This window comes from Lygodium microphyllum, chromosome 23, assembly GCF_053477565.2.
Source record: "Lygodium microphyllum isolate KBCC chromosome 23, Lygodium_microphyllum_v1.1.10, whole genome shotgun sequence".
Taxonomy (NCBI): domain Eukaryota; kingdom Viridiplantae; phylum Streptophyta; class Polypodiopsida; order Schizaeales; family Lygodiaceae; genus Lygodium; species Lygodium microphyllum.
In genome coordinates, this window is record NC_141157.1 from 73,836,278 (window position 1) to 73,845,752 (window position 9,475).

Consider the following 9,475-nt stretch of genomic DNA (forward strand, 5'->3'; position numbering starts at 1 on the left):
ATTGAACCCCTATGTAGAAGGTTCCATTTAAAGGCATCTCCTATGTAACTATAGGTCAACAATAAAATATATGTAATCTATTCGCTTGTATGATGTGATACATTAAAAAAAGTGACTACATGAGTTGAAATTTCATTTAGATCCTAGAAAGATCCTAAGATCCGGGTGCAAATCTAAGTGCAAGGCCCACAAAAGTAGAAAGGGTATAATTTGGTGCCCTTTAGAACAAAGGAGTTTTTTCATTGCACGTGCATTTATTATACTTTTTTAAACAATAGATCCAACTAGAGAAAAAATGAAACCCTTTCCATCAGACCCATACTAGTTAAAGAGGCTGTAGCTTGATATTAGAGTTAAACCATTTGACCAATTCATCTTCATTAGGCAATGAACCATGAAATAAAATAAAAATTGGCGCACAGAGAAGCTTACATCACTTTGTTTGAGAAGCACAAGAGATAATGTTGTCAGAGTGCTCTAGATCCCACTTATCACATCTATGCATGACTACTTTCATTATAGTTTCATGTATCCCTCTATCAATCTACTACAAATGTAGTGGTTGACTTTGAATCATAACAACAAACTCAAGTTTCATTCCTACATGTTTAAAGTTCTAAAGACTTGTGGATTTCCTATGACATTTTGTGCCTCAACATGCACATTAATCAGATGCTCCTCATATATGAAAAAAACCACGGGTTGAAACATGGTATTGTGACTACTATATCTTCCTTAAACTTCATACCAACATAAAAAAGGCTAGGCCCTCTTTCTAATAGAGACTTTAATGTAAGTGTTGTTTACGGACTAAGTTACTATACAAGTCGTATTCTCAACAAAGGGTCTAAGCGTGTAAGTTTCACATCCCTTTTGATCAAAATTGACCATTAAGCTCCCAAGTGATTGCACATATATTCCTCTTACTAACGAATTATGCAAGCATACGTCTCACATCCATTTTTTTCAAATTCAACCATATAAGAAGCCCATAAGAAGTTATTATCCATACAAGTTTTCTTCTCACTAGAGGTATGTGAGAATAGGTCTCACATCCATTTCAATCGAAATCAATCATAAGAGGAGTGATCTACATATAAAAGAAGGCAGCTTATCACACAAAAGTACGGCTTGTTACAACATCAACAAATAGCCCCACTAATGCAAATTGATAAAAGTTTGATCCCTTGTAGCAAAAGAACTTTCATTTTAGTGCTATTTTTTGGGAATTAGTAGATTATTAGAGATGATCTCAATTTTTACTTGCAGAATCGATACCCTAGTGAAAGAGAATAGGTAAGCATAGTTTTGGTGGGGCAACGCTTGTTAACTAATTTGTGATAGAATAACTAGGTATTTTTTGTGATGATTGAATACCCTTTTAGAGGAAAATAACTAAGCATATGTGTGGTGGGGCAACCTTTGTGAAGGCATGTCGTGGTGGAGAAGGGGTTGTGTTAGCATTATGCTCATAAGGGGATCAAGGATAACCGTTTCAATGCAAGGATTTCTTTGTTTTTTCCTGACATAAGACACAAGTTGCCGTATGATTGGGGTGATTATTTCTAGCTGACACATGGCAGGGAATGGTTGGCATTTTTCTGATCAAGAATCTTTTGTGTGTGTGGTGTGTGTGTGTAGTATACGAGAGAGAGAGAGAGAGAGAGAGAGAGAGAGAGAGAGAGAGAGAGGTAGGTTTCGTCTCTATTGCAACCTTGACGAGACCATGCAGATCTGAGCATATGATGCATTCTTAAGAGGACATTAACCTCCTTCGAGAGACCTGAATTATAAGCTGCATCTGTGAGCCTCAAGAGCAATCAATCTAAGCAAGGTCAGCCGCAGCCATTATTGTGATTATACAGTCTCGATCGATCTACGCAAGCTGGTACTGATCGGCCATAGCTGCCACTACTGTGATTATGCAGTCTCGATCGATCTACGCAAGCTGGTGATCAGCCATAGCTGCCACTACTGTGATTATACAGTCTCGATCGATCTAAACAAGCTCGGGCGCCATAGCTGCCATTACTGTGATTAATATACAGTCTCGATCCATCTAAACAACGTCAGCCATAGCCATTATCGTGATTATACAGTCTTGCGCATCGGGGAAAGGAATCGATCCTGCAGCGTCAACGTTGGTTGACGGGGCCTGGTCTCTGATCATCGCCCATTATCATCTGGAAATGTATGCCTCTACCCATCCAATTACACACCGGACCCAATACAAGGCTAAGCGTATAAGGTCGCCATGTGTCATCGTCCGCTTCGTATGAATGCCAGCAAAGACTCGAAGGTTGCCCTAATAACATAAATTAATGGATCAGTACAGTATGGCCGGCTTTGCTGTGTGTGCCCTAATATGTGAAAGAATCACACATGGGGCTCTGGCGACCTGCGCCATTCTGATCTGATATCAGACCTCTTTGCCTTGTTTGTTGTTGCAGAGCTCGAGTGTTAACCGTGATGTTTATAATAATGCCATCCATCAGCATGGGTTTGAGAAGATATGGCGGTCTGCAAGGGCCAAGGTACCTGGCGCCGGAAGCTCCAACCTGGCCAGGGACCTGACGGATAAGAAGCAAGAACCGGTGCGTCTCAATGCCCTCATTGACTTCTGGCTCATTCATATACAATCAGTATCTATATGAACGATAAAACGTGCTCTTTCTTTTGATATATTTGGAAGAGATGTTTTCATCATGTTGGATGCACATATAAGATTGAGGCTTAGGATTTCTAAAAGGTAATGAAGATAGTTTGTTTTAAAATGCACACTCATACATGCCTATGTATGCACGTGTACACACACACACACACACACTTTGTGTGTGTGTGTGTGTGTGTGTGTGTGTGTGTGTGTGTGTGTGACTCCGTGTGTGTGCGTGCGTGCGAGTGCGTGAGTGAGTGAGTGATGCACAAACAAACATATGTATTTCTTGCATGTTTGAACTGTCTGTATAACCAAAAAAGTGTAGAATTTGTATTTGTATGTGACAAACTTTCACATGCCTCGAAATAACATAATGCTTGATGTTGTTTAGTGGAAACCTTGTAGACGTTCATGTAACACCTCCACAAACTCTTGTAGCCTCCGGCAACAATCAACATCATCTCAAAAGAAGTGCTCCCCTAAGCTAGAACGTACCTTAAATGCTTCACCATGGCCACGTCCCAAAGGCTCTGTAGTAACAACTATCCCCAAAGAAGAATGGGATCCTCCTTTTAAAGGAAATGCCACTAACCATGAGCAATCGGTAAGAACATTGCTACCAATGGTCTATTAGTTCAATTATCTCATTTGAATTATACTATCATTTCTCATTGAGCAAATGAAATCTCTTATTGACAAAGCATATTTTAACAACAATGGCTAGTCATTAGCATTATTGTTATAAAGGAACATTTTAAAATGGGAATGTGAACAAGTGTTTGAATTGTTAATTGACAGTAAGAAAATAGATTAGCTATTTAATAGTACAACAAGAGTACTAGTGAACAAGTATACTATATTCAAATTATCTATATCAATTGATATTTCTCATTGAAAAATGATGATAAGGCACAATATTTTCTAAGGTCTCTTTATGTGGACCTTGTATGCAGACTTACAGACGAATGAAAAAACGCTTGGATTCATATCGAAATGATAGAGATTCTAAAGGTGTTAAAGAGGCATTGGATCCAAATTCCTCACTCCCACCATATGTATGTGGAAAAAGGCATTTACCAACTTATCGGAATGAGCAAGCATCACATGGAGTTGCGAGTGCACTAAACTACACAGAACATTACCCTAGCATATTTGTGCATACCTTTTGAAATGCACATGAGAATGTTGTGCTCACAAATACAAAAGTCCTAACCAAGGCAAACTACTAAATCAATGTTTTATGAATCCATGTGCATATTTAAGTTGAGCATGCCATTCAAATTCAAGAGTGTGCAAAGAATCTCACACATCTATTTCATTTCCAATTAACTTTGGCAACATTGAGATTATCTCCTAGGAATCTTCTACCTTCCTGTAATAAATCCTAAAGGTAAAGGTATATGCAATCATATGTATGTTGAAATCCACAAATGTTTGGAAAATCTTGAAATAAGAGTCCCTTGTAGAGATAGCCATCATCTTCTACATTGATTGTGATGAGTATTTTTGATTTTATTGTGATCAAAGTGAAAGATCACGAGCTATTATGTATTGAAAAGAAACAAAACATTTCTCATTTCTAGGCTCGACATCCCTCCATACTCAAATTTTTAAACTTTATATGCCATAGATTTTTGCTTAGGAATCACATGGTTTGCATGTATCCATTGGTTTTTGAAAAATGTTGAACACTATCAAAAGTAGTGTGCACTAGGGTTTCCCCTTTTTGTCTAATATCTTTGTCAAGTAATGTAATCCACTACGTTCTCTCCTTACATTATCACATGATTTCAAGTTATTTTCAAGTATTGTAAATCACATGTCATGTACAAGAAATGAATTTCCCAAAGCATTACCTACTTCCTACACACAAAGAGAGAGAGAGAGAGAGAGAGAGAGAGAGAGAGAGAGAGAGAGAGAGAGAGAGAGAGAGAGAGAGAGAGAGAGAGAGAGAGAGAGAGAGAGAGAGAGAGAGAGAGAGAGAGAGAGAGAGAGAGAGAGAGTGTGTGTGTGTGTGTGTGTATGTTCTCCCAAGCATGATGGATTTCCAATTGAATTCTTTCTTGCAAATTAGGATTTTTAGCAAATGATCTATGTGATATGCTCAATGAGCTCAAATCATATGGACACATGTTTGAGAAAGAAAATGACTTTATTTTCAAATTCATTCCTTTAGTCCTTAGAAAGGCATCGACTTGACCATTATCATCCACTTACAATGCTCAATGTCCCATACAAGATAATGGCTATGTCATTAACTATTAGAATTAAGTATATCATGGGCAAACATATACAACATAGATGCAAGTATGGATTTTATACATGGTAGATACATTCAATATCCATTCTTAATATTTTACTTGGGATTGATTATGCTTCATCCTTAAAGGATGATTACCTTTTTCTTGGGATTGATTATACTTTATCCTCAAAGGAGGATTACCTTGTCTTAAATAGGGATTTAGAGAAAGCTTATGAAAACATTTGTTGGGAATTTATTTAGCTTATTTAATTATTGAGGCCTTATTCTCAAATGCCTCAATTACAATATCTACAAATGGCTATGCTTTCAGAACCTTTAAACTACAATATAGGATGCATCAATGCTTTCCCATTGCCCCTTTGTTATTCGCACTTATTACCCACCTCTTACTTTGCCATCTTGATCATGCTATTAGGCTTGGCTCCAAAAAATCAATGGTTCTCAATGATGGACACTTGAGGGGTTTACTATATATGTATCCTCTATATCACATGCATTCAAGGCCTATTTTTAAATACCCTTATCAGTGAAATTTTCTTGAATAAAATACAACACTTTTCTATTCAATATTTAAATAATCCCTTTATATGACACCCTTCTATATGTAAAAATGTATAGAAGTAGTATTTAAAAAATCCCTTATTTTGAACCCAAGTGAATGTGCATATATTCATTAGTGACACCCCCATGTAGGGGCAATACCTTTTCTCACAAATGTTTGTTGATGACCATTGAAACATTGTTCATGTTGATCCTTTGTCGATTAGTTCCCTACTTGCAGTATATGAAGAATTCTCATTTCTATCTCGATCCAAAGTTAGTAATCACAAGTCTAAGCTCCTCTATCTATCCTAGCAACATAGTCCTTAATGGCTAGCCCCAGCTTGGTATAAAAGTAGTTGCAAAAGGTCTCATCATATGATATCTTGAGGTTCTTACAATAACTGGGATCAATTGAGGAGCTGCTTTGAATAGTTCTTCAACAAGATTCAATCCAAGATTACAAATTGATCCCCCTTTATTATCAGGTGTAGGATGATTTACCCTTTTTCACATGGTGTTATCTCCTACACTATTCTTTGTTCCATCTATCTTTTCATTTGCTAGGCTAATTGGGCCAACCTCAAAGCTCTATTTAGATCTATCCTTTGGTCTTTTGGGGAGGTTAAAAAGTGGCTTACCATGCTTATAGTTTTCCAAAAAAATAAGGTGTTTATAAATGTGTCTCATGTAAAATTTACATTAGGGTTTGTTTAATTTGGAAATTTTCAGAAGCACACTATTTGGGGGTAAGGAGCATCAAGGGGGCTAAGGAGGGGGGTGTGGGTTGGGGAGGGGATGGCTGGGGGGAAAGGTTGGAGGAGGGGAGTCAATACTTTGATGTGGCTCTCTCTCTCTCTCTCTCTCTCTCTCTCTCTCTCTAGCTATAACATGCCATTCTTAGCTATTTTTCATGCCTTGTGCCTCTCCAAGGGATTAGCTAGTTTTATAGGAGAGGCCAAGGAGACGGGGTTGATGAATTAACACACTAAAAACCATGCATGCTTGGAGAATAACCTTGGGGGACTCACTATGGAAAACTTATGGAATCTTGCAAGTGTAGGAGAGGGGGGTTTCTTCAAAGAGTACATAAGTGAATACATTGGATGTAAGCCCTAATTCATTCCCGCTTCCAAACTTAAAAATAAGGGAGGGGTTAGCGGGGGGGGATAGGGGATACTTGTCTATAAGCTTATTCATTTCACTATATTAGCATGGTTTTCTTCTACGGCTCTCATACTTAAGTGTAGTTATGGTGCTTTTCTCACAAAGTTCTACGTAGCTCTGTTCAAATAATTTTCAATATTGGGAATCCCAAACCTCTTTTGCAAAGGTGAAGGTTATGATTTGGTTTGATACAACCTTTACTTTTCTCTAACATCATCCACATTCCAACAAGTTTCACTTCATACCCCTCACCATACTAATTGAATATATTTAAGGTTTATATTAGCAGGTTTAAACTAGTTATGTTCATGTTCACCATAGTTCTTAAGGTGTCACTTTGTAGTGATATATTGAAACTTCTAAGTTTCAACTAAATTTCAAGTCATAAGAAAAGAGTACTTACTTTGTCCTTAAGAGAAAGCTAATATCTCTCATTATTTTTATCAATCATTATGCTCAATATATGTTAGGTATCAAATGAAATGTATGCATGCCCTCTAGTAGCCCTTAACACAATTTTGAGCTTTGTTGGGCCTAACATTGTACAAATAGTGGAAAATATTGACATGTGATTAAAGGGCTAGATTGAGTAGAGAACCACACACACACACACACGCACACGCACGCGCACGCGCACGCGCACGCGCACGCGCACGCGCACGCGCACGCACACGCACACACACACACACACACACACACACACACACACACACATTATGCTAGGCTTGATAGTCAAGGGCTCTTCCCAACATGTTTGACATCTATAAAAGTTATGTCTAATGAATATGCATTGAAAAATGAAAATTTTCTAGTATAGAAGGTTTGCAGTCTTAGTTGACCAGGGACTATAGGTCGGTTAAAGAAAATGTAAGTGATCATGAGGTTTAAACTTTAAACTATTCTCTTTGTGCTATATGTCAATGATCTTTCTAAATGGGCTAAGATAATTTGTTGACATTTGCAAGATGTAAAATTATAATCAGCAAAGATTTGTATATCTAAAGGTGTGGATGTTGATATATTTTGTAGGTGACTCCCTAGCACCCTACCCCCACTGTGTCTCTTTTAGGGGATGTAACTCTCATTAAAGCACACTCATCTTTTATTTATTGGGGTTTAATACCTTTGGTCATATCTTGCTTGTCAAGGATCTCTCTCTCTCTCTCTCTCTCTCTCTCTCTCTCTCTCTCTCTCTCTCTCTCTCTCTCTCTCGCTCTCTCTGTGTGTGTGTGTCCCATGAATTTCATCCCCATCTAGCATATGTCCATCTCTAATAGTTGAGCCATGGAGGCTTCTTTCCATCATCTTTGGAGGTATGATTCCTTTGATAGAGGCTATTTAAAATTCACTAATCCTACCTCTATTCAACACTCCCACATGGTTTCATCACCAAAGGAGGAGAACCAGAGTCATTTGTGGAGGAGAGATCCATTCAAGTGCTATGCTTTGCATTCATCTGTAGCATTTTGGCATGACTTGGAATATTAACATATAAGTAGACCTAAAAATCATATTTTCAGACAGTTGACTCCTCTCTCCCTTCGATGTGGAGAGAGAGAGAGAGAGAGAGAGAGAGAGAGAGAGAGAGAGAGAGAGAGAGAGAGAGAGAGAGAGAGAGAGAGAGAGAGAGAGAGAGAGAGAGAGAGAGAGAGAGAGAGAGAGGAAGGGAGCGATGCTAACCATAGAGTTGCTGGAGAATCATCCTATTAGGCTCGAGTAGCGATGGGTGTGCAATAGTACTTAGTTTTACTATCTTGCACACTTAAAGGAACATTTCGAGCATGAGTAACGGGGTGACTGTATCATTCCCTATCTCCACATAGCCCAAAGACTCTCGATTGTGCATCTCTCTTGAGAAGTTATGTGATTAGAGGTACCTAAGTCTACACACCATACATCATTCTTTGATGAACCATTAGCAATCATAGTATTCATAAAGTATTGCATAACAAAAAATTGTTCACTTCGGTCATCATTGTTGTTTCTGCTATATTGGATGCATAATTGCCTTGTTGTTTTTTTCCATTTCTTATTTTAGCCTTCTTTTTGAAGTAGTTTTTAGAAATGTGGCCTTTCTAACCACAGTACCAACACTTCTTGCTATCACCAAAATTATATTGCCTATTACAATCTATAACTTAGCCTCTTGACTTTCCCTTCATGTCCTCCTTTATTTTGATGTGCATTATAACTTTGACCACGACCACTACCTTGGCCTCTCCCACGACCTCTACCTCTACTAGTAGAGTAAAACACATGTTTAGACTTGTTCTCCTCAAATATCATCATAGAAATCAAGTCTAAAAAATTAGGGATATCATCAATGACTTGAAGCTCTTGTATTTATCTTCAAGTCTATATATGCATGAATGTACATCATCATCATCAACTACCACACTAATAGATCCAAGAGCTTCCATGATACTCTTGATCTTCATGGCATAATCATTAATGGATAGGTTTCCTCTTTTCACTTGGTCTTGTTCTGACTTGAGTTGTTGCTTTCTGACCTTTGTGTTTACTTCAAATAGCCTTGCTAGATTCTTCCATGCAATATAGTGAGGGTATCAAATTCTTGCAAATAACCCATCATGATACCTATGACACTAATAGATAGCCAATACATGACTTTACTCTATGATTGCTCCTAATCTTTCTGAGCCCTTATCTATTCTACAACAGCATTTCACACAAGAACTTTGGGTGCTACTACCATATCCCCTTCAATGTAATTCCAAACACCTTTGCACTTTAAGAATTTTGTCATCCTAAAATTTCATGTAGGATAATTATTCTTATCAAGCTTCTCGCTAATAATTTGGTTGAATTTTTAGACATTTTGACAAAAT

General features: G+C 37.8%; 1 protein-coding gene across 3 annotated transcripts; it reads left to right on the plus strand.

The window, feature by feature from the left end:
- The first annotated feature begins 1,734 nt into the window (after nt 1-1,734).
- On the plus strand, nt 1,735-4,119 carry LOC148016337 (uncharacterized). Of its 3 annotated transcripts, XM_087664505.1 has the most exons (5): nt 1,758-1,834; nt 1,929-2,299; nt 2,451-2,594; nt 3,048-3,260; nt 3,610-4,119. In XM_087664505.1, exons 2-5 carry the CDS (start codon nt 2,255-2,257, stop codon nt 3,823-3,825), a joined length of 618 nt encoding a protein of 205 aa, XP_087520631.1. In that variant the 5' UTR covers nt 1,758-1,834; nt 1,929-2,254; the 3' UTR covers nt 3,826-4,119. The 3 variants fall into 3 exon arrangements, 2 of the variants coding, with proteins under 2 accessions (XP_087520630.1, XP_087520631.1); XR_015688150.1 differs by having other exon boundaries at nt 1,735-2,299; nt 3,095-3,260; nt 3,610-3,747; XM_087664504.1 differs by having other exon boundaries at nt 1,735-2,299.
- The last annotated feature ends 5,356 nt before the right edge of the window (nt 4,120-9,475 follow it).

Excerpts from the sequence above, each read along its gene's own strand:
- LOC148016337 (XM_087664504.1), top strand. The coding sequence starts at position 2,255 with ATGTGTCATCGTCCGCTTCGTATGAATGCCAGCAAAGACTCGAAG. Across the intron at positions 2,595-3,047 it reads CGGATAAGAAGCAAGAACCG|TGGAAACCTTGTAGACGTTC; the intron begins GTGCGTCTCAAT and ends GATGTTGTTTAG. Across the intron at positions 3,261-3,609 it reads CCACTAACCATGAGCAATCG|ACTTACAGACGAATGAAAAA; the intron begins GTAAGAACATTG and ends CCTTGTATGCAG.